Below are 26,098 nucleotides of genomic sequence, written 5' to 3'. Positions count from 1 at the left end.
TCCTGTTCTCCATTGGCTGGCCTCTTAAATGCTGGCCAGCCACTGGAGAAGAGGTCCAGTCACTCCGTTGAAGCCCCGTCCTTTTCGGATCGGGGGGTGTGTTTTTTCATTGCTTTTCGCAGGGCGTGTTTTTCTCTCCTCCAGCCAATGGCAAGGGGAGAGAAAAAGAAACACGCCCCCGAATCCGAAACAGAGGCTGCGTTTCTCCGAGGCATTTCTGCTTGGCCTCGGAGAAAGGCGGTGGTGTCCCGGCGTCCGGACGCATTTGTTTTTTCCCCTTTTGTTGTACAACATGCCATTTGTGCTTACACCTTCAGAAATGGAATGCCCCCTAGCGGTGTATGTTTAAGATTAGCGTTTTATAGATTTGTTTGCAAATACTGCTCCTGCCCATAAATCTGCATGAAGTCCGTTTCTCCTTGTTCCTTTTGATGGCGGCCTTGTTAGGGAACAAGGCGCGAAGGGCTCCGGGATGGATGTGAGGCCGTTTGAAGGTGAGTAAACGCACCCCACTGTCAGTTGGACGTGGAAGGGACCCCGCCGGCCCCTTCTAATAGCCTGCCTTCTCTTGTTTTGCCAATTATGCCTCCATGCCATTGATGAGTTTTTTTTATGTTTTTCTTCAAAACAAAAAAAGTGCCCAGTTCTGATGCCGCCGGAGACCGCTTTCTAATCGCGCTGGAAGCGCAGAACTTGAAACGCGTCTTTAAAGTCGACGCCTGGGTCTGGGGGTGTCGAGGTGAGCACGAAACAGAAGGGGTGTTTGAACCGGCGCTGTGCGCTGCACCCAGGTGCCCTTTTACCACTGCCACGCTTTCATCCGGCATCTATCTAACGTTTATGACTCTCAGTGAAGATCCGGTGGTACAGTAGGCGCTGCCATTGTCGATTTAACATCAATGGCCCCCTCCGCCCCCTTCTGATAACTTGCCTCTCTGTAGTGGTATTGATAAAGTGTTCGTTTAATTATTTTTCTTCACAAAAAAAATCAAATGTTTATTTCTCGTTCCATCGGAGATCTCTTTCTTTCTAAAATTAAAGATTCTTTAAATTCCACAGCTGGGTCAGTGGGCGTCAGTGGTGAGCCAGGGAGCAGCATTAGTTTTTTACCCCGTGAATTATGCGGCACCCACATACCATCACCAGACATGACCCCCTGCCCCACCCTCCTGTGCATTTGATGGCTCAACTCATAATTTTCTTTGGATGCTAACACGACACCCAGTCAGTGCGACTGTGAAAGGTCGGTGCTTCATGGGGGGTCCAGCTTAAACTGCAATTCGGATCGGACCTTTTCTAATCATTCGTTTTTCTATTATCATTTGTTTTTCTTTTTGACGGTTGATTTTAATGTTAGATTCGTTTTGCTTAAACAATTTGTTTTGAATTTAGTTAGACTGTGTAACATAGCGCTTTGTTTTGTATTTAGTTAGACTGTGTAACAAAGCGCTTTGTTTTGTATTAACATAGCGCTTTGTTTTGTGTTTAGTTCGACTGTGTAGCATAGCGCTTTGTTTTGTATTTAGACTGTAACATAGCGCTTTGTTTCGTATTTAGTTAGACTGCGTAACATAGCGCTTGCAAGGCTGTGCCTCTTACACTGACCTGTGTGAGTGCGTACCGACCTAGGAGGACAGCGTCAGCTTTGCTACCGGTGACGTCTACATGCCCCTCTCACTCACAAGGTACACAGAGTTTACGCCCCTCTCTCTCAATCGCTTCCCTCCCTCTCTAGCTGTTCATCTCTCTTACTCTCCTGTTTCCCGCTTGCTTTCGTGCTCCCTCTCTTTCGGTCACTCTTTCTCTCTTTCACATTGTCTCGCTCCAGCTCTAGATGTGTGGCTCTCTCTTCCTCTGCTCCCTTTCCCTTCTGCTTTCTCTCCTCTCTCTTTAGCTCTTGTTCTCTTTTTTTCGTTCTCTCTTTACCTCCCCTCTCACTTCATTGCTATTTCTCCTTCTTTCTTTTTCTTACTCTCGCTCTGTCCCTTCCTCTCTCCCTCCCTCTCATCCTCTCTCCCTCACTTCCTCTCATCCTCTCACCCTCTCTTCCTCTTCCTCTCTCCCTCTCTCATTTACTCTCTCCCTCCTTCCCTCTCTCTGTCCCTTCCTTTCTCCCCCCCTCCTTACCACCTTTCCTCCCTCCCTCCATCCCTGTCTCTCTCTCCTTCTCTCACCCTTCCTCTTTCCTTCCTTCCTCTCTTCCTCCCTCTCACCGTCCCTTCCTCTCTCCCTCGCTCCCTCCTTTCCTCTCTCCATTCCTCCCTCTCTCCCTCCCTGCCTCCCATTGTCCCTCCCTCTCACCGTCCTTCTCTCTCTCCCTCCTTTCCTCTCTCCCCTCCTCTCTCCCTATCTTCCTCTCTCCCTCTCTTCCTTCCTCTATCCCTCCTTCCCTCTCTGTGCACCTTCTTTTTTCCCTCCCTCACTCTCTACCTCCTTTCTTCACTCCCTCCCTTCCTCTGTCTCTCGCTCCCTCCCTCCCTTTCTTCCTCCCTCCCTCCCCCGTCCCTCCCTCTCTCCATCCCTCCCTCTCTCGGTCCCTCCCTCTCTCTGTCCCTCCCTCTCTCCCTCCTTTTCTCTGTCCCTCCCTCCCTTCCTCCATCTCTCCCTCCCTCTCTACCTCCTTTCCTCCCTGCCTCAGTGCCTCCCTCTCTCCTTCCCTCTTTTCTTCCCCCTCACTGTTCCTCCCTCCCTCTCTCCCTCAGTACCTCTCTCCCTCCCTTTCTCTCTCCGTCCCTTACGCTCTCCCTCCCTCCCTCACGCTCTCCCTCCCTCCCATCCTCTCTCCCTCCCTCCCTTCCTCTCTCCCTCCCCCCCTTCCTCTCTCCGTCCCTCCCTCTCTCTGTTCCTCCCTCTCTCTGTTCCTCCCTCATCCCTTTCTCCGTCCCTCCCTTTCTCCGTCCCTCCCTCCCTCCTTCCCTCCCTCTCCCCATCCCTCCCTCCCTCCTTCCCTCTGTCCCTCTCTTCCTCTCTACCTCTCTCCCTCTCTTCCTTCCTCTATTCCTCCTTCCCTCTCTATGCCCCTTCTTCTTTCCCTCCCTCTCTACCTCCTTTCCTCACTCCCTCCCTTCGTCTCTCGCTCCCTCCCTCCTTCCCTCTCACGCTCCCTTCTGCTTTCCTTCCCTTCCTCACTCCGTTCCTCCCTCTCTCTCCACCTCCCTCCCTTTCTTCCTCCCTCCCCCATCCCTCCCTCTCTCCATCCCTCCCTCTTTCCGCCCCTCCCTCTCTCCCTCCCTGCCTTTCTCCGTCCCTCCTTCTCTTCATCCCTCTCTCCTTCCTTTCCTCTCTCCCTCCTTCCCTCTCTCCTCCCTTCCTCTCTCTGTTCCTCCCTCCCTTTCTCTCTTCCTCCCTCTCTCTGTCCCTTCCTCCCTCCCGCCTTTCCTCTCTCTTTCCCTCTCTGTCCATCCCGCTCTCCCTCCCTCCCTCTCTGCGTCCCTCACTCTCTCCGTCCTTCCCTCCGTCCCTCCCTCACTCCATCCCTCCCTGCCTCCCTCTCTCCATCCCTCCCGCCTTTGTGTTACCACTTCTGCCCTTAATCAAAGCTGCCACTTTGGGGACATATCTCCAAGCACTGACATTTAAGAGGAGAGAGCAGTAAGCCAATGTCATGAGCAATACCAATAGCTCTAACTTTGACAATGCCGAGACCATTGCATTGTAAATGCTTGTTTAGAATGCTTAGCAAGTTTTGCATGTTTAAGTCTCTGCGGGCCCTCCCTCCTCTTCCACTTCACAACAGGGTCAGGAATTGTTCCCATGCTCGTAGTTTTAGTCAGTCTTGAAGCCCTGGTTGTTTATCTTTGTAAGGTACAGATTGACCCAGAGTCTGGTGCTGGTTTACAGGGTTTCTGGTCAATGACTGTTTCGGGGACTATTTCAGCCACTGCATCGGGGGCTATTTCGCACACTAAGTCGATGCTGGGTCCACAATCCTGAAAAGTTAGGGCGGCCATACCCCCTAATGAAGATCTTTTATTAACTAAAGGTTCCAGGGATAGATGCCGTTCCGCCCTCACTATCTCATGTTCCAGTTCAGAGGTAGCTCTAATCAGGAATTGATCAAGGGTCCCTGTGATACTCCCACCTGACTGTACGCCTTTCCCCTTTCCCTCTCGTTTGCTCATCTTGGTATTGTGTCGCTATGGCAGGTATATGTTAAACAGGGGCTCTCGGCCGTTGACACAATAATTCAAATGTATGAATTAAAGGGGCCGTCCACAGTACCTTCTTTTGATGTAGATCTCAAGGGGGGGGGGGGGGGGCAGCCTAGTCTCCTTCGGTCTTTGACAGGCGTGGACGGGCCACCTGCGGGAGTCCTGCAGGCATTTTGAACGCCTCCTGGTGCTCTGTATCAGCGTTGGCAGCGTGCGCGCCGCAGGGACTGCCGGAAGGGGTAATTCAGTGATCCCCCGTAATCCTCCAACGCTCCGAGATGGCTATGATGACTCTCGTGGTGGTGGCGGCACCAAAAACAGCAGGCAGGTACGTTTTTACGAGCTCCCCAATGTGAGTAAACTAAGGACCGATTTGACAGAGTCTGGTATGGCGGTTGAGCTAGTAGGTCCAGTGGGCCTCTAGTGACCAGAATTTTTTCTATTCCAGTGAAGGAAGATCTTAAAACATCTGTGCATCAAATCCCTTGAGAGGGGAACACCACCAGGTGAGGAACTGAGCTCGGACAGCTGATAGGCAGTCTGCTGGTTCCAGGCTGCTGGGCAAGACCTAGACAAGGCCTAAGATCTAGGACCCGTCAGAAGGCTAAGGGCACAAAGCAGATGAGCACACTGAACTCTGCCAGCCCCTGCTACCCAGCAGCTTCACAATCAAGATCTCCTGCTTTGTTTCCCAACAACTCTAACACCCCACTGTATTTAGCAATTAAGGTCAAAACTCCGGCAAAGCATGCAAGTTGCAGAGAAGGCAGTATTTTCAGAACAGAATCAAAGCAACACCAAAATAAGAAGTGGAGACACAGGTCTCTACAGTAATGTTCCAAGGGTGTACAATTCTATCTCTTTCAATATTCAGGAGAACTAAATCCCTCCTCCACTTCCAGAAAGAAATGGAAACTCATCTCTTTAAACATCATCTAATCACAGTATACATAGGCAGATGCTAGACACACGTAAAGAGATACCCCACTATCTCGCTGTAATCCTGCAATTTCCTATTCCAGTACCCAGACTTCATTCCCCGAGACTCCTTACCCCTTCAGACTCCGCAAAATCACTAATATGACCTTTTCAGCAGTACCCCATAAGCACTTTCGTAAATCGCTCTCATGTACAATTTTGTAGCCAGGGTCATACTACATAAATCTTGCATACTTTCAAATCTTTTGCAACCTAAGAGAGCTCACTTCATGAATCTTCTTGCAGAGGTAAGTTCTAAGGTTTTGTTCCATCTACTGTTTCACTCTTTCAGTCTGTCCATCAGTCTGGGATGGGTAGATGAGGATAGTTTAATTCAGCTGGACTCAAGTTCTAAAAGGTGTTCCAGAGCTTACAAACATTATAGCCCTCAGTCAAAGACTACTGTTAGTAGTTGCACTGAACTGTTCAAACTGTGGGGGTAAGATGCTAGTAACAGACAATCTATAAAGGGACTTGAAATAACTAACCTTGGGTAGATGTTCTAATATCCCCAAAGAAATACTGAAACATATGTCACATCTAAGATTAATGGCTACAATGTATTTAAAAAACTCATAGTATATCAGAGGGTGTTACTGAATAACAGAAAAGGCATAGTATGGATAAGCTGCCTAACAGTAACTGACATTGGCAAAAGCTGTGTTTTAATCTCTTTATAGAAATGTAAACTATCTATGAAGCATGATCTATCTAAGATCTTTTGGTTGTGGATTTCATTACACCTTTCTTGGCGCTGAAAGTGCCTCCTCCCATAGACACAAGCTGGAGAGCAACAATAATTAACCCGAGACACAAATTGGAGAACAACAATAATGAACACCAGGTTTGAGAAGGAGTAAAACACAATTGGACTGTAGAGCATAATAACTATAAACCTGAAGCCCGAGCATTAGTAGGCCTTGCGTCAGATACTTAAATGATATCCAGTAGACGACTAGATAGGCGTATATTACCAGTGAAGCATTGGAGATATAAACACATTTCCTGAGGTTACACAGAAGGTGGGCAGTAGAATTCTGAATGAGCTTCAGTTAGACTGTTGAAAAGTATGGAAGCCCAAGATGTATGTCACTTCAACACTCTGAGTGATTTGAAACAAAAGTAATCACTGCTTTCACCGGATGCTGAAAAGCCAGCATATAAAAAAACCAAAGTATAAACGATTTGACAGCCACCCCCAGACAGCTTAAAATGACCGTACAAAACACTCAACTTATTCTTGAAGGCAAAGGAGAATTTTTGGGTCATCTGCATACATGAAGACTAGATTTAAATATTTAAGCGGGAACATTGCCAATGTCTGCTTATAACAGTTGAATAATGATTGCAAAATTGCCCTTCTCTGAAGACTTAAATGGAGAGAACAACCATATCCCGATTGTTTCATTCATTTAGTGTTAACCCAAGCATTAGAGAATGAAGGCATGGGTGGTAGTGTTGGAAGAAGCCAAAATATATAGCAAATGTGCCTCTTCTTCAGTGCATCCATCCTCCCTCTCATGAAGCACCTGTTCTGGGTTAATCAAACATGTGAAATGTTTTGTGAAGACCTTGGGCTTCACTGTCCCTCCTTTATCTGCCAATATTGGTGTAAACTTTAGATGTGAAATCACCATTAATTTGGTGGGGACAGTTAGGGCAAAAGATGCTTTTTAAACAAAGTTGTGCCATTGGTAAATACCATGTTGAAGGGAGGATCTTGAGACAGCAGTTGTCCTCATTTCAGGAATAGAAGTGAATGAGTGCACCATAAGTGCCCTTTAGGAACAGGAGTTAACAGATAAACAGAGAGCTCACTAGTCCGGTGCCACCCTCATCTTGGGCAAACAGTGTAGGCTTAAGGAAGTGGGTATAGAGTTAGGCTAGCACTACATGGGATGCTTAGGTTGGCCCTTGCGTTTTGGTAGCCTGGATCGCTTGAGATGTCCCAATCAGTCTGTTTTCATCATTGATGCTGTACAACTGACTTTCAGGAGTTACATTATCACTCCTAGTTGCAGCACCTGTAAAACCTAATTGTTAAACTCAAGAGTATGTGTTATTCCCTTTTCTTCAGTGTTCTTCAGTGTTCTTGCTGTGGCTGGTTAAGGTAAGAAGGTAGGAAGTCGTCTGATGTTTAAGCTCTCTCTTCGACGCAAGGACATCAGGCGTATGTGGAGCAAGCAGTACTTTTGCCTCACAGGGACTTAGGATTGGTTTGGAGGGGAGCTCCGGATCAGTGTCCAAGAGTGCAGAAAGAAAGTAAATCACATCAGTGCACGGGGTGATGCCTATATGCAGCTCTACTCTGCCACTTCTTGGGTGGCGCAAGGCCACAGAGGAGTCAGCTAGTGGCACATGGGTGCCACTGACTAGAAATCTCCAGATCCAACTGAGGTTTACACAGCACATATTTTTGGAATAAGATCAAGTAAGCTTTAAAGAATTGTGAAAACATTACAAGTGAATATAAAAAATTCAGCCACTAGCAAGCAACAGACAAAAAGACAGAGGAATGGTATAGCCCAGGATTAAGATGCAGAAACTTTCATTTGAATAAGGCCAAAAGATGACAGTTCTATAAAGACTTGCTCAATGATGGTAGGTTTCTATGTTGGTGTTCACAGTTATTTATTTCATTCAGCGTATTTAGTATATGTAATTGTTGTTTTTACATTTTTATATTCATGTTTTAAATACATTTTATTTAGCATATTTTTTTGCTGAGTGCTGTTGGTCTTTATTCTGTGTTGAAGATATTTTAATGCCATATAAGTTCTACAAATATGTGTCTGAATATTACCATACTACTCAATTTGCTACGAGTTTTTTTTTTCATGCAGCTACTTTCTGTTCATCATAGATTATGTTACTCTACCATATAGGTGAGGAGGTTCCAGCAGTAAGCTTTTGCAAAACCAGCTAACATAATGGAATATTTTATTATTTAGCCTGGCTGAAAGTGCGCCAAATGTTTTGAAAAAGGGAAGAGGCACGGAGTCTGGCTGGTGGTGGCATACACGGCAAGTGTTACTCTGCGGAGGGGGGGACTTTTCTTCCATGTGGAGATGGGTCAGGCATTTCTATGAGGCTATGAACACATCTTTGAGAATATTATTAGAACCTAGTGAATTAAAACAAACCTTTGTGGCTACTAACAGATCTGTTTTTGTAGTACCACATTTTCCATTTTCTTTTTGTTGAATTTGCACACGCTTTTAGTTTTTGAAAATGTTACCTTCTGTACAGCTTATGAACTATATATTTTTTAAATAACTTTTTATTGGTACTTAAACAATGACTGTAAATACAAAGAGCACTTATATTGCAAAATCAATCCCATTTTTGGATCTAAATCTTATGCATCATATAACATATTTCAATCTTAACTGACAGTGAACAAGTAGCCACATATTATCCATTCTACAGGCCTCGGTATGTCTGCCACGCTCCCCAAATCTTATCCCCTTTATTAGGGCACCCTCTGCTTTTATAAATCGTCAATTATGCTTGCCCGCACCAGTCTAAATTGCTTCCCCATTCCTCCTCAGCCACCCCCCATTTTTTTGCCACATTTTCTTTCGCTACCGCTGCGCCAACCATTGCTTTACCTATCTTGGCCAATCAAAATTTTTCTGCCGTTATCAGGAGAAACCATTTAGGTTTTAATGGAACTTCCATGCCCACCACTTCCGACATTGCCTCAGCTATTTTCGGCCAGTACTCCTGCAGGACAGGGCATTCCCAAAGTAGGTGATAGAAAGACCCCTCTGATTCACAACCCCTAGGGCACAGCGCATTCTCGCTACGTCCCATTTTGTGTAGCACCGACCTGGGGTAATACACCCTGTGTAGCACTTTAAGCTGTACAAGTCAGAACCTACCTCGTATCGCCACTCTCTCGGGCCTTGGAGCACCTCAACCCATTGCTCATCTTCCATGGTGCCCACATCGCGTTCCCATACCGTCCGCAGCGCACCCATGGGGTCCGGGGCATTATTAATGATCTTTTTGTAGAGCAAGGATATGGTCTTATCCTGTAATTGTTATGTCAGTACGCTGTCTAGGCAAGCACTTTCACCTTGAAATTGAGTAGTGGGATTGGTCTATATGACCCGCACTCAGTGGGTTGTTTACCTGGCTTTGGGATTTCCATCACTGCCATCCTTTGTTCCGGCGGCAAAACACCCTCCAGAATTGCCCGATTGAACATGTTCAGCCATTACATCCAGCATGGCCTTATACATCTCTACTGGTAGGCCGTTGGGGCCTGCCGCTTTACCGGATTGTGCTTATGAACTATATTGTTGATCTGTTTAGTGCAAAACAAGATGCATTGCACTAACAGTTTACTATCATTTTTTGCAGACTAATAACAAATCAGTTAGAAGTCACACTGCTGTTAGAAGTTCATATTGGTGCTCATTTGGTGATCCTCCGATTGGGTTTATGAACTGTAACTGAATTTTCTTTCCCACTTATTTTTTGTAGTTATGTGGGTGAGGATTTCTTTTACTTTGAAAAATTGCTAAAATATAGTTGGTAAATGGGAAGCTTGTTTAGCTCTAAAGCGCTGGGATGCAAGAGAACTCAAGTAAAACAGACAGATAAAAAAGAAATATCTTTTAATCACTTCATTGGCACAAGACAAGACCAGCAGGGCGGCCCAACCACACAGACACATCTGTCAGTAACCCGTGCATCACATTAGAGAATTAATGTAAAATTAAATTGAGAGATTTCAGGAAAGCCCCATGAGTGCTGCAAAACAGACACCCTTGGGAATGGAAGTCACACTCAGGCTCCAGGTTGCTGGTCTCCTGTATGAATGATGGACCAGGAATGGGTGAGGACAATCAGCAAGGGAAAAGTTCTGTTGCTGTGCATAGGTTGACAGTTGTAATAGGGGATCATGCCAGTAATTCTCTGTTACAGAAAATCCAATAAAGGGATGAACATTAACTTTTATATTTTTGTGGCAAAAGTCATGGACCAAATAATAAGTAGGCATATTGAGCTTCCCGGGAGAACAATTTCTAGAGAATTGCGGAGGTAGAGAGTCCCATGTTTGCTAGAAAGTCTGGCACACATTCTATATCCATTTGGGAAAAAGGGGGTGGTGATGGACAGAGTTTCTGAATGATGCAGAATACTCTTACCAAGTCAAGAGATCATGGTTTTAATCCATCACCGTTTTTTAGCTCACTGCACCATCCCAGCTCAGAACCTGGCTACATGCAAATTAGTCTGTACCTGTCCCAGTGCATGATGGGAACAGGGCAAACCAAACTACCAAGCCAATTCTTATACTGGGAAGGAAACAAGCTTCCGGGGACCGGTTTCTGGCATCACAGCCTTCGTCGGCCCGGCTTGCCTGAATCCTGATGGTGCAATGAGCAAGGGACTCACGTCTGAGCATACCGGTATGCTCAGACGTGAGCATAACGGTATAAGAATTGGCTTGGTAGTTTGGTTTGCCCTGTTCCCATCATGCACTGGGACAGGTACAGACTAATTTGCATGTAGCCAGGTTCTGGGCTGGGATGGTGCAGTGAGCTAAAAAACGGTGATGGATTAAAACCATGATCTCTGGACTTGGTAAGAGTATTCTGCATCATTCAGAAACTCTGTCCATCACCACCCCCTTTTTCCCAAATCGATTTTATCCACACTTAGTGTGGGAGGGTATGCTCAGACGTGAGTCCCTTGCTCATTGCACCATCAGGATTCAGGCAAGCCGGGCCGACGAAGGCTGTGATGCCAGAAACCGGTCCCCGGAAGCTTGTTTCCTTCCCAGTATAAGAATTGGCTTGGTAGTTTGGTTTGCCCTGTTCCCATCATGCACTGGGACAGGTACAGACTAATTTGCATGTAGCCAGGTTCTGAGCTGGGATGGTGCAGTGAGCTAAAAAACGGTGATGGATTAAAACCATGATCTCTTGACTTGGTAAGAGTATTCTGCATCATTCAGAAACTCTGTCCATCACCACCCCCTTTTTCCCAAATCGACACATTCTATATCCTACATAGCACACAGGTCCGTCCACATTCTAAAAAAAAAAAAAAAAAAAATGAAAAGCCATCTGGTAGCAGGCATGAACTTGCTTACATGTGTTTTGTAGACCTAACTTTTACCTACCTAATGTGTCCACTCGCTGATCACTCTCAATATAATGTACAAACTAAGCACTGTAAGTAGCTCCTTTAACTATTTTTTACAAAAAAACGAATAACACAACATATACTTGGGGCCGCTCAAGCTTTGACAGCAAATATGCCTCAGATAAATGTCGAGGACCTCGACATCACTAAAGTGTAGTTAGGAAGAGTTCTCTTGAAAACAAAACAATGTCTTTCTTAATGTCTTAATGAAGGATGGCTCTCTTACACAAAGTTTAGTTCAACATTCTTACAAAACATAATTCTAAGTTTTATATTGTGCAAAAATAAAAGTTGAATGCAATCAAGTCTAACACATTGCTTGCAGACAATAGCTCTCTTGCAAAAGAATTTGAAGCTCACTTTGAATGAGACATACCTTAGCTTTATCAGACCACCCAAATGACTGCACGGTTACATCCAAACGTTTTATTAACATTTTCCTTCGCACATCATATTCATTAGATATGGCCTGATTAATTGCTTCAATTTTCTCCTGAAAGAACAAAAGTTAAGCAGTTACAAAAATTCTTATGCGACTAATTAAACACTTCTACAAATATACTTTTGCAACACTCCGACTTAGATCACCATAGCAGAACTACTGCCCCACTAGTACAGAAGAGGATTTCTATGAAAGCAAGGCACACATTACAGTGAGAGAAAACGTCAGAATCTGAATGAAGGTTTGTCTATTGAACCTCACACAATCCTGGTTGTTTCCATCGTACAACCACAAATTCAATAGAGTATCTGATATCAAGCAATTGTTTAAAACCAGGGGTGTAGAATTTTATAAAATATTGTTCTGTCCACGGGATGGGTCATAATTCTACATATACAGTTAAAAGATCGACATCTCCACTTTGGTGACAATAAGTCAGGTGAGAAACTATGAAAGTTTTGTCATCTCTTGCAACAGCCTCTCTGATTAAGTCAGGACTCATATTGCATTTTATTATATTTTCATTCATGTAGCTCTGAGATCTCCTGATGAATCATTAAAGCGTTTAGTGGCGGGTGGCACACTAATTAAGAAAACAAAGTTAGTGATTAATCCAATGGATGGTGGTTATTTATAGCTACTGGGATTAATCTTGTACTCTCAAGGAAACCATTCTATGCATTTGCTCCAGTTTATTTATGGTAGATTCAACCAATGGGTAATAGATGGTATCATTAGTTAGGGGTGAGTTTGTGCAAATAACTGGCTTGAGTGATAGATAAGCTGGAGGAAAATTCGCCATTGTATGGGAAGAGGAATAGTTTCAAAGTAAAAGAAGATGTGATCTATGAAATTAACTGTGATCAATATGAAGAGATACAATAATGAAAAATAATGCAGAAAACCATGCAACCTAGTGAAGGCTATGCTCAGAGAGAACAGGCATTCAGAGGATGGTAGGTAAGGAGAAGCTTATTTGATGGAAAGGAGAGGGAAACGATCAATAGTTTTCAATCAAGGTCAATTTCCATGCAGGCTTTTAGGAATATAGTGTGAGTAGGCTTTTTGAGATGGTATGCAATCCCAGGATGTAAAACTATAGAATGAAATAACATTATTTGCATGTGAGATTGTGTACTGTACTGAAGTATTTGTATATAACATACTACCTCTATATGGAATGCTGAAGCACTCATCACACGGACAGTGTGCTATACTAAGTGAATATGTGGTTGGAAGATACTGTGTACCAATGACACCTCTGTGAGCCTTGACAGCCTTGTCGCAGATCAGTGAACACAACTGCTCAATGGTTGCTTTTTAGGTCTCGGCTAGCGAAGGCTGCGCTTGCGCAGTCTCGCTCGCGAGATTTAATGTTTTAGAAGTGGGGCTTTAACCCGCCCCTCTTCTTCATTGGCTGGCCTCTTAAATGCTGGTCAGCCATTGGAGAAGAGCTTTGTCTCTCCAAAGAAGCCCCGTCTTTTTCGGATTCGGGGGCGTGTTTTTTACTTTCTTTCTCTCCTTTGGAATGTAAACATTCCAGCCAATGGCAAGAGGAGAGAAAGAAAAACACACTCCCGAATCCGAAAACGCCGCTGCGTTTCTCCGAGGCATTTCTGCTCGACCTCGGCGAAAGGCGGCGGTGTTCATGGCTCTCGCCAGGTAAGGCGCTGGGACGTGAGACACTTTCACCCGTCTCAACAGAGTCACAGAGAGAGTATTTGGGAGCAAGCCATCTAATCCCCCCATTTATCTCTATATTTGTTTACTTGTTCTTTTCCCCCTCGTGGGACCCTTTATACGATCACCTTAGGGTAACAGTGGGCGTTCGGCACTTCCATCCCCCTATATAGATCGGGGCCCTCGACACCCGTTTACTTCCAATTTTTATTTTTTGCAGTACGGGACTTCCATGTCATGATGTATGAACTCTAGAACTTAGTTCTCGCTTTATTTTCCATTCTTATCATGGTGGCGCTATTTTCCTCTCTTTTCTCTATTCAGCAGAACGCTGTTCTAATGTAAGCAGCACTAACCGATAGTCCGTTTTTTCTATCTAGTACCCCAGACATACCTCGGAAAGCGTCGCCCATGTGGATCGTTGGCTTGGTTGGCGTGCGGACCAATAAAAAACTGGGTTGTACATCCGACCAATCGCCTGCAGCCTTGGATATTCGGCCAAGACAGACCCTCCCACGCTCATGGATGCGTGTGACGCTGGATCTTTGATATCGCCCTCAGAGGAGAACCTGCTTTCCCCCCTGCATGTTGGGACCTGTGCTTGAATTCTGAGCCGGTTTGGATCACTACAGACACCGGGGTGACAGCTCGACCGTCCGTGCTCACCAGAAGTAAGAATTCTCGCCTTTTTCTTTCCCCTGGTGTAGATATAGAGGACCTTGCCACTTTATTAGCTTCTTCCCATGGGGTATATTGTTTCCTCATGAGCACACCACTATATGTTGCCGTCCTCCTAGTTATACTTTTTTCAAATGTCCTTTTCTTCAATGACTCTTATCGGACTGTCGCTGATATGTACCGGTATCGGTAGTCCATATTTTTAAGTATCCTCTTGTGGATATTTGTCTGATTGTTCTCTATATCCCTGCACTGAATTCCTTTTTCCGTTAGGTCATTTTCTTTATCTTCTTTTAGATTACAGACCCCGCTCCGGCTGAGTCTCCTGGTTGACCATTGTAAAGTTTATGGAGTTGTTAACCCATCGTCATCCGGACTGACTTCTGAAAAACAGACTGCTCCAGGTATAAGCACAGTATCTTTGTTTTCTATAGAGCAGCGTGCAAAAACTTTAGATCAGTGGTCATTCTTGCTCCTTATCCAACTAATCCACAGTTCATGTGCTGTTTTACCTTTCATACTTATAGATCCGATCGTATTCTGATCCATTGGCTTCGGACTTCCTTCTGGTGGAAGCAATATTCCATTATATGCGACTGATGGGGAGTTCTTCCCCGGTCTACTGAGTGTCTCTTTAGTGCTTCACTCTTTAGTAAGGTAGCCTGTGCCTTTATTGCCCCCTTTTTTTCATTCTTTCTTTTCCACGTAGCCTGAATATGAACACCCCTATATTTTGCATGTGGTTATACTTTATATGCTCACGGAACGTCAGTGAAAGAGAGGATCAACAGAGCATAAGTGGAATTTAGAGAGGCTTCTCTGTTGGTTTGGAGCAGCCATGTCTTGTGAAGCTTTATCTTTGGGTCCAGGGTGATCGGAGTTTGCTGGGCGGTATGGGTGGTGGGTACTGTAATTTGCATCCGCTTTAATAACCGTGGTTCGAGTAATTCTCCTAAACCTTACACATGGTGTACAAACGCTCTATCCAATATTGTCAAGAGCCCAAATGGGGCACTCTAAGAATCCCCTTACAACATTCAACTTCAAGGTTTGGGAAACAGTTGTTCCATAAAAACCTTAGAGACAGCAAAGTCTTGTCTTCTAGGAAGGTGACATCAGTCTACGGTAGTTATTGTTTCTGCCATGAAGATGGGTGGTGCTCAGCCCACTTGGGGTCTGGGCCTGATTTCTTGATGGCCACATGACTGCACTGTGCATGCCCCTCCAACCTCCTCCCCTCCCCATGTCCTAAGCTTAACTGACCATCTTCCTGCCTCTTTGATTTGCTTATAATCTAGAGCCTGGCACGACAAGTTGAGGAGACTAAGGTTTTTCTTCTGGAGATGCCCTAGACTTGCCCCATTGTTCCTTCTCCCATTGTTCGGTACAATAGATTTGGGTCCCCAATGGAGCAGTCAAACCTTCTGAGGTGAATGAGTGACATTTTTCACAAGTCGAGTAACCAGAGCCGTAGACTTACTTAAGTGTTTTTCCACATTTTGTGTCTGAAATAAGTTACTCTGTAGAGCAGCATCATCTGAATTTGCCTGCCTATTGCATTATGTCATGTTGGTTGCACATAATGTAAATAGGTCAGTGGGCTACTGCGTGTGTGTGTGTGTAGGTGGCTCTAATTGTGTGTGGGTTGCTCTATATGAGTGGCTCTGTGGGTGGCTCTGTGTGTGTGGGTGGCTTTGTGTGTGTGGGTGCAAATGCAATAGGTCTCGCATTTGAGAGTGATTAAGCTATTGACATTGTAAATAACAATGCCGTTTCTTAAAATGTTTTAAAAACATAAACAAAAATAATGTCATGAGCAATGCCAATAGCTCCAACTTTAACAATGCCGAGACCGTTGCATTGTAAATGCTTGTTGTATCAGGGTATCGATATTAGCAAGGTTTATATACATTTCCCCAAATCTACCCTATGGGGTACTGGACATTGGCGGAAAGAGGGAGTTCAGAGGTTGGAATGACGTTTGAGTCTGCACACACCTATAAGCTGTTTAAGGGTAACCACTAAATCCTTTCCAATCTCTTCCCACACTGGGAAAAGGATGGAAATGTATTCCTGACAAAGGCAGAAGTGAAACTTTTTTTCAATGGTGGGGAAACAGGGCGTGTAGGGATAGTGAATTTGTAATGACTCATCAAATGTTTGCATAAGCAAATATTTGCTCATGTGAAAATGGAAGTCGCACACGTTTTCTAGGATTATGGTCTCCTGGTCTAGGGAATGCCTGGTAGGTGTAATTCTGCGTCAATGCAAGGACCTTCCGTTAGTGCACTTTTGTGGCATGTACCAAGCTCATTTCATTAAATGTTGCCACAAACAGATTGCATCTAGAATGAAATTAGTCTGAAATGACATATTTAGTCCCCATGTAAATCTAAGAAACGAATGTCTTGAAATGTAAGAAAATAATAATGTATCGCGTTACTGAAATATTAAACTACAAGTGTTCCCTTATTATTAAAATGATTAAGAAAATCAGGAAGTCCGAAGGGGAAGGATTACCCATTGTACTAAGAGAGCCATTTGATTAAATTATATATACATGAATATAAATACTTATTTAAAAATACGTCTCAGAGATAAAATTAGGATAAGTGTAAAAGTAACACATGTTCATAACTTAAACATCTTTACACAAAAATACAAACTTAAACAAAGGTTAGGGATGAGATTAGGCACACCTTACATTTAAATGAAAAAAATCCCCAATTTAAAAGAAAACTTATAATTAAAACATATCAAAAGTAATACATAAATACCCACATGATAGTGTTAAAGTTATCGTCAGAGACAAAAGGAATTAAGAAATTACCTTAACCCTTCTAGTACAGCTGTTAATACGTTCACGCCTGCGTCCCTATGTCCCCAGTGCAACCCATGGGATTGTGTCTACAAGGGGTAAGAGCATAAGGGATGCACAGGAAACTTCCCCCTTTTAAATTATTAGTTTAGGCCAAGCCCTGCCCCCTCCTACTCAGATGAGTTAGATCAGTGTGCCGTGATTACATCACAAGACTAAGGGATGGTACATGGCGAGCAGCAAGTGAGTTACTTTGCACACAGAGGGCCATTTCTTCTTCCGGGGTCCACCATAATGGGAGAGGTATTGCTGAGTAGGGAAGATTCTCTAACAAGAGTTGCCTTTCTCTAAAGGACTCCTGCCTAGCAGGAATCTCCACTCGGTACCCGGTATATATTGGGGGAGGGTCCTATTTGTTTTTTTTATATTTTCCTTTCCTGGGGGTGAACCCTCCCCTTTCCCTAAGACAGGGAAATTGAGCCATCACACATCTACACAGGAAGGAACATCAATGGTTTTCCCATCATCCATCTCCGCAGGAAGTAACATCGTGGATTCCCCATGATCCATCCGAATAGGACGTTTTTAAAAGGAGAAGCCAAGCAAGGGATCTTCATTTCCCACCACGCATCCACACAGGTAGTGACATCACTGGACTATGCCTCATACATCTGCACAATAAGTGGAATCACGTGTTTCCAGCCCATGGCACTTTGCACTCCTCCTCCCTCCCTGGGCCTACTTAATAACGGCTGCAGCGTCACACGCCAAAGGAAAGCCCATCTGTGCCTGCCAACAACTAGAACATGCCCTCTCCTCTTACCCACTGCTACCCTGCTGTGCTCCTTCATGCTCTCAACCATGGCCACCGCTTGCCGTACTGCACCACAAAAACACAACACAGAAGGAGCATTCACATGCGCCTCCTGCAAGTTCTCACGTACTCTCTCACATCCACTAGTCCTGCACCAACAGCTTCTAAAACCACAGTTGCACACACTCGAACAAATCAGCCACCAGCTCACCCTCACACAGACCAAACCCCACCCACACAACATGCCAGACTTGCAAGCATGCTCCAGAACACACGCTCACTCACCAGACAAACCACAGAGATATGGAACCTAGTGCACAACCACTCGGGACCTGATCTTCCACATGGAAAAATGACTAAACCAAACCGCTGCATCTGACATCGCTATAGCCATCCCCACCAGCTACAAGATCGCCAGGCAAGACAACCAGTACAAGACCGGAGTTGGAGTCGCCATCATATTGAAAGATACCATCAGCTGCATCACCTACAAGGAACACTTCATGTTCAAGATATGCGGCACAACCAACTTCTGCCAGGAAAGAACCCTTGTACTGCACTAATTTTGCCAGTGACACCACAGACTTCATCGCACCCCTCATCATCAACGCCAGCTGGGCTCCCACTGGGAGACTAAAATAAGTTACTTGCCTGTATTTTTTTTTTTTTTGTTACCAGATTTTATTATCTTTTTCATGTTAAGTGTACAATCTCACAAATGCCATTTCTCTTGGCTATTGTTAGAGTGTTAATTCTCGTCCCACCTGTTGCTAACAGTCACTACTGATCCCCTCGAAGTCCTCCCGACTTGTATTATTTTACTCAGCTGGTGGCATCTGCACTAAATCCCGTTCCAGGTTTTGTTGTCTTGGGCTCCCCTGTCGAGGTTGCGCCACAGGTGTCGATTCGCACGATTCCACTTCGGTATGTCACATGCTCTCCACCAGGGCTTCCCAGGCTCTGGCCCTTTCGATTTTGCCTATCCCCCTTTGTGCATTTCTATGCAGGATCCTACTCACACAGCTCACCCAGTTCTCCAGTATTGGTATCTTTCATAGATTCACATGCGACCCACACTCCTCCCTGGATAGCCTCCCCTTATAGCTAGGGATTCTTTATTCCCACTTGTGCTTGAAAATCTTAGGGGCACAGCCTCTGGTGGGTGTGATCTGAAGTAGCAAAAATAATCGACCAGGAGGTTCCATACCTGCCGGCACATTGCCTCCTTAACCTGATCCCCCACACATCTAAATCGAGGGTCACTGACAAATTTCAGGATTTTGGTCTACATTCTGGCCAAGCGCGAAATCACCAGCCGACAGAAAGCACCGGAGGCCCTGTCTTGCAAGATGGAAACAGGAACTGGAGAACTGCAGTTGCAAGAAAGTAACCTAATTTTTTCTCCAGTATTGGATCATTCATAGATTCACATGCTTGAATCAGAATTGTGTATCTTACAGAATTATCCCAAATAGGGGATGGTAGGTAGAAAATCTATAGATAACATTCATATGAAATTTAATACATTAATTAATATAAAAATATATATCATACATTCAAATATACATAAATACATAAGCAAACATATGGAACCAAATGAGGCTTCCCTTATTTAAATAAGTGGTGTAGTAAAACCTGTCCGAACACTGCATCACTGCATTGTGCTGATTTCATGCAATAATGCTGCATGAATTATATGCACACTCTTCGAAGTCGCAGCACGACATATCACCAGAAGCAGTTCCGCAAATAAGTTAAGGTGGAAACTGCCTTAGGTGAGTGTTCCCTGGTTTATGCTGTGACTTTGAGAGGCAGGAATGGATGGTAGCTGAAATTCATTAAGCAATGGTTGCCATTGTGACTAGAGCACCCTTATGGGTGTGTCCATCACAGTCCAACAGTTGGTCAGTTCTCATGAGCTGCTTAGTGCGATTTAAGTAGAATTTTAGATACGATGTGATACCTTGCGCCTGAATAGACATCTCAGCTGGTGATGTTAGATTCGAGAAGACGTCCGAAATATTAATGGTTAATTTAGGCAAAATCTGAAGGAACCTCAGGAATACATCTTTGGATTGGTTCTCAGAAGTACTAAATTGCCTGTGAGGTGCAAAAGGTTCTTGAGTTGAGAAAGTCTGTATTTCCTCTACCCTCCTGGTCTGAGTGAGCGCTAGTAACAAGGGGACCTTCCATGTGAGAAATATGAGTTGTGCTCTTTGAATGGGTTTGAATTAACTCTTCAGGAGTTGAGATAGAAGTATGTTCAGGTGCCAGTGTGAGAAAGTGCCATCTTTCTTGCATGGTATGCCCCCACGTTTTGCTGAATTGCTGAATGTACTTTGACTGAGTGTGCCCTGGACTCCTGTCAATCAGGTGCCCAGGGCCTATGTTCCTTCCCTAAAACAAACCCAACCCAAATTGGCAAACCCTGGCCACATGTCAGCCCCTGGTAAATGGTACCCTAGGTACCCAGGGCCTTGTGACCAGGGACGGCCTCTAAGGGCTGCAGCACTCCTTGTGCCACCCTTAGGGGCCCTGTACCCTTACACACACACACTGCCTTTGCAGGCTGAGTGTTTGGGTGCAAGACAAAAACAAAGTCGACATGACACACATCCCTGTGTGCCATGCCCATCATCTACACTGCCAGGGCATACATCAGTCACCCCTCTAGCTGGGTGCCTTATGCCAATGGTGTGGGCACAGGAGCAGGAGCCCTGTGCCCCTACAGTGCCCAGGTCCATTCTTGAGCACTGTAAGTGCAGTGCTACCATTTAAGAGTACATGGTGCTGAGAGCTCGTCAAACACGAGCTCCACAGCACCATAATGGCAACACTAAAGACTGAGAAGTTTGGTATCAAACTTCTCAGCACATTAAACCCACACTGATGACAGTGTGGGATTTAATGTACCCAGCACCCCAGAGGGCATTTTAGAGGTGCCCCCTTAAACGTAACCTACAATCCACGTCTGCTCTGAGGCTGCCTAGGCTGCCACCCAGCAGACATGTTGCTGGACCCCTGGGTAGGAGAGCCCCTGCTCTCCTGGGCCTGCAACAATGCACATCCTGGGCGAGGTGCTAAATCTCCTCCCCCAGGATGGGCAGGGGGAAGCTTCAAATGCATGCCGCCTCTGTGAGCTTCCCCAGGCCACTGCATCCCCCCACTCTGGCGGGAAGCTTTGGCCGGAAACCCCAAATAAGGACAGGGGATGTGCCAGCCTGCCAACCCCACCCCTCAGGTGGGGGAGGCGAGGTGAAGCACATCTCCGGGCTCTCGCCATCTTGAAGATGGGGAGCCCTACCCTATCAGGACTAGGCTACTGCCCCCCTCCCACAGGAGAGAGGCAGGATAGGAGGTGTACCCACCCCAGGACAGGGACCCATTGGTCCCTGCCCTTCACCTACCTGTAACGCCCCTAAATCTAGTATTTAGGGGCACCCTGAACCTTCCTTCCCCAGATTCCAGATTCAAAACTACAAAGAAGAGCAAGAAGAAAGAAGACCTGCCCTGCAGCTGCTAAAAAGAGGAAGACACCAACTGCTTTGGCCCCAGCCCTACCGGCCTGTCGACCCTCGAACCTGCTCCTGCTCCAACCCGGCATCTTTTGTGGCCAGCAACCTCACAAACCCTGGAGGACCTGGCTACCTTTTGGCTCTAAGCCCCTGGGACTCCCATGAGTAGAGGCTTTACTCAAAACCTATCTCTAATCCCTGGCAGCAGCCCGGAACCGCGAACCCAGCACACACTGCACCAGCCAAGCCTGGCCAGTGCCAGAGTGAACAAAGACCCAGAGGACGACCCCACGGCGACCGTGACCCCGAGACCGGCACCCAAGGACCTCCCTCGACACTCCTGAAGAAGCCTGCAGCCTCAGAACAAGGTGCCCCCCTACCGCGATCAACAGAGGGTAAGATTTCCCGACACCAAAAGGCACCCTGCACGCGGCGCCCCGCAGCCCCCTGTGCCCAATCCCGGGCTACCTACCTATCCTCCAACTACCCAACTTACCTCTCGAAGTGGTGGTGACACCTGAAGAGTCCTCGTCCCCGAGCTTGCAGTCTTTTTCTAAACCGGAGATTTCCCATTGAAATCAATTGAGCACCCGAAGGCTCAAAAGCACTCTCCACCCAGCCGCCCGAGTGGCCCTGGCAGTGAAAACTCTACACCTACCTACTTCCTTACTTGCCCTGAGTAAGTGACCAGGAGCCCAGCTCCCACAGCCGCGTGGCTTGCCAGTCAGGAGCCACCAACCAAGGCCCCCCTATCCCTCATAGGATAACATTGGGCCTAACTCTCTCTGCACCCGGCCGCCCTAGAGCCGCTGAGGGTGAACCAACTGTACCTACCTGACCCTGGGGGACCCCAGAGTCTATGCCCAGAACCTCAACTCTGCCAGTCGAGTACTTACCATTAAACCGCTAACTCTATTTTCCTCATAGGGTAACATTGACTGGCTTTTTCCTGAAATTTCTTCTAAGTGTGGACTTTTCAAATCTTAAAATATTCACCAAAAATCAGCCGAGTAACAAAAACGAAATTACTCACCTGCTCTTAGGTGAGCGTGCTGGATCTTGGTGCCCAGCACTGACTCTGAAAAATACTTACGACTGTACTTACCCTTAACCCAATTTTCTTCCATAGGAAACCATTGACTGTTTTTCTGTGAAATTTCTTCTAAGTGTCGATTTCTGCAATCTTTAAATATTCTTCAAAAATCGTATAATATCTGAAAACGTAATTACTTACCTGTTTTGGATAAAGGTCCCAGTACTGAGTCTAGGCACCCAGTACTGGATTACAAAAGTAACGAGAACATACTGTACCTGCAACTTCTTCCATAGGGAATCATTGACTGTTTTCTTTGAAATATTTTCTAAGTGTCAACTTTTAAAATAGCTAAATATTGTTTAAAAATCATTACAGTAATTAAGTAGACTTTCATCACTTGATTCCGAGTACTGACCCAGGACTGAATCTAGGATCCAGTCCTGGAATTCCAAAAGTAATCTAAAAAGTAATCTGTTGCAAATACCTTGAATTTACCATCGAGCTCAATGCATTGTTGTGTTTAAAATAGAGTTGCCTACTGCAACCACATGTAACTGTTTACAAAAGTCAATTGCATATTGCAATAGTATTTATATGAAACATCTTATTCTGAGAAAGTATATTTTAAATCCAAGTGTTGGTTCTAAAATAAAACAAGCATATATTTTTTATATATGAACCATTTGCCTAGAGTTCAGTTATTGAGTGTGTGAGACCATTTGCTAACAGAGTGTGTACAACACATGCTTTACACTGTCCTCTGATACTGCCTTACTGCTCGACCAAGCTACCACTTTAGAGAGTAAGGTTATATCTAACTTTAACCTCTGTCAAACCCTGGGGGACTGTGGACTCTGTACACCCTGTACCTATTAAGGAACAGTATATACAGAGCCACTTTCTCACAGCCAGTCCACAGAGGGAGCCCCTACTGGAGGAACAAACTCTGAATAATTCTTTCATGAACTGTTTGATGATTCTGCTAGAGCAGAAACAGAAAATGTGATGAGCATCTATATCTTGCTATTACTGCAAGCCGCCCCTTAACAGACGCATGTACCAACTGTGACTGAGATAGCGATAGAGATAGGGTAGTTATATGCCAAATTGTGCTAGTAGAGGATGCAGGATTTTCTGGTGCCATAGGCAGACATTTTTCCATTACGGTTTATATTTCTTTACTGTCGCTTTCGCCTTGCCTTGGAGAGAATACAACTGCAGTCCTGAGGTGTGCTGAGATCTTTAAATTAATGAAATTTAGGAGCTGTGCGCATAAGAAGAGGTCGGGTCAGGATGAAGGAACTGGCCTTAGTTCATCGTCAAATGTTTATGGAATGTTGGCAAGTGAATGTAGTTGTATTCCAATGGCAGGAGAAACTCTGTGAAACAATGCTGTGTGGGTCACCTGGGCGCTTTCAGGATGAGACGACTGTGCTCCACTTTGTTTGCTGAGAAACTTTGGAATTAAAGGTATCAGGTTAAAAGGTAGGCATAGATCCCAGACCATCTGTCGAAAGGCATTACTCCACGATCCTGGGTGTGGATGCCAACTTGCATGAAACTGGCATTTGGGGTTTTGTCTGTTGCAAAGAGATCTAGAGCCGGTTTGCCCCAGAACGAGAAGATCATATTTAGCAGTGACAGATCAAACTCCCATTAGTGGAGGCTGTTTCCAGTTCTGCTTAGCAGTTCTGCTAAGAGATTGCTAGTCCCGGGAACATGTTTGGCCCGAAGAGTTATTCTGTGTGTTGTTAATCCGGTCCAGATTTCCTTATCTTCCTTGGACAGCGCCAGTGATCTTGTGCCACTTTGTTTGTTCGTGTATTGCATGCTGCTGCTGATTTTGTCCATATGAGCTAACACAGAAGACCCTGCTTTCAGCTTGAAGACCGAGCTAGATGGCTTGGAGCTACAGGTGATGGATATGGAAAATGCTACTTACCAGTATGTATCTATTCTTGGCATGTAGAGCTGCAGATCCACACACTGTGCATAGATTGCCATCTGGTGTTGGGCCCGGATGTTTGCACTTTGTTATTGTCTTGGAAGAAGTCTTTGGAAGTCACGAGATAGGTGACTCCCCCTTTGGATAATAGTGCGCATGGTCATCGACTCCGTCGTCAGATTGTTTTTTCGCCAAGAAAGGAAATGATGGAATTTTGTGAGAAACAGGAATAGATGTCCATGTATGTTGTATCTAATTAAGATAATACTGGAACAGATAAAGGTAGCCGGGGAGGTGGGTGGGCATGTATGGATCTTCAGCTCTACATGCCAAGAATAGATGCATACTGGTAAGTAGCATTTTCCGTTCGAGGCATATGAGCTGCAGATCACACACTGTGCATAGATTGCATAGCAGTACTCCTCCTTAGTGGCCAGTATCTATCGCAGTAGTTTGAAATAGCGTTTTCAAACTACTGCTAGCTTGGCCCACACTAGCTTGTTGTTTTGACTGCACGTCTACACAATAGTGTTTTGTGAATGTGTGCGGTGTAGAACATGTAGCTGCTTTGCAGCTGTCATCTAAGGGAATGTTCCCTAAAAATGCCATTGAAGCCCCTATTTTTCGGGTAGAGTGGGCTTTAGGGGGAATAGACAGTGTACGTTTTGCTTTGTGATAGCAAATTTGTATACATTTGACAATCCACCTTGCAATCCCAGAATTTGATATGGGATTGCCTTTATGTGGTGGTGAGAAGGATACAAAAACTTGCTTTGTTTTACAAAAAGGTTTTGTTCTGTCACTATAGTAAAGGAGTGCTCTTGTTATGTCTAGAGTATGAAGAGCTCTTTCTGCTACTGTTTGTGGTTGCGAGAAGAACACTGGCAACTCAACAGATTGGTTGAGATGGAAGGGAGAAATAACCTTAGAAAGGAATTTGGGATTTATCCTGAGAACCACTTTGTTATGATGGAGTTGTAAAAATGGTTCTTGAATAGTTAGTGCCTGTAGCTCACTGACTTCTAAGAGATGTAATGGCCACAAGGAAAGCGACTTTCCATGTAAGAAATTGTAGCTCGCATTTATGCAGAGGTTCGAATGGAGGACCCATTAATCTTGTGAGGACCATGTTTAGATTCCACACTGGGGAGGGTGGTACACTGGGAGGAATTATTCTTTTGAGGCCTTCCATAAATGCTTTAATGGCAGGCACCTTGAACAATGACAGATGTGGGCTATTTTGTAGGTAAGCTGCAAATGGCAGCGAGATGTAATCTTATTGATGTGTATGCTAGATTACATCTTTGAAGATGATGCAGGTAACATATGATGTGCTGAGTGGCGGCATCTAGAGGATTGATGTTGTTATTGTTACAGTATATAACAAATCTTTTCCACTTGGCTGCATAGCAGGCTATAGTGGTGGGGCGCCTAGCATCTTTGATATCGTTCATACAATCAGGTGGAAGATTGAGATAACCAAACTCTAGGACTTGAGGAGCCAGATCGCCAGGTTGATCTGTGCTGGATCTGGGTGTCTGATCTCTCCATGGTTCTGTGTTAAAAGCTGTGGGGAGAGGTGTAGTTTTTGGTGCGGGTCTACTGACAGTTCCAACAATGTTGTGTACCACGGTTGTCTGGCCCATGTTGGAACAACTAGGATCAATGTTAGTGACAGTTGTTGCAGCTTGCGCACCACTAATGGAATGAGTGGGAGAGGAGGAAAAGCGTACGCAAATCTGCCTGACCAATTCATCCATATCGCACTGCCTTTGGAAAATGGGTGTGGATATCTGGCGGCGAAGCTTGGGCATTTGGTGTTGTAATGTGTGGCGAAGAGATCTATCTCTGGCTGCCCACACATTTGGAAAAACGGTTG

General features: G+C 45.1%; 1 protein-coding gene across 1 annotated transcript in view; it reads right to left on the bottom strand.

Annotated features, from left to right (window-relative positions):
• Positions 1 to 26,098, bottom strand: part of TSLIG3A (tRNA splicing ligase complex subunit 3A) — a 481,344-nt gene that overhangs the window by 172,261 nt on the left and 282,985 nt on the right. Inside the window, exon 6 of the mRNA XM_085612194.1 lies at positions 11,668 to 11,784. Within this exon, the coding sequence (XP_085468320.1) occupies positions 11,668 to 11,784 (117 nt within the window). The remainder of the gene's footprint in view (positions 1 to 11,667; positions 11,785 to 26,098) is intronic.

The sequence above is a fragment of the Triturus cristatus genome, chromosome 6 (genome assembly GCF_964204655.1).
Source record: "Triturus cristatus chromosome 6, aTriCri1.1, whole genome shotgun sequence".
NCBI lineage: Eukaryota > Metazoa > Chordata > Amphibia > Caudata > Salamandridae > Triturus > Triturus cristatus.
This window is presented reverse-complemented; position numbering and strand designations above follow the sequence as displayed.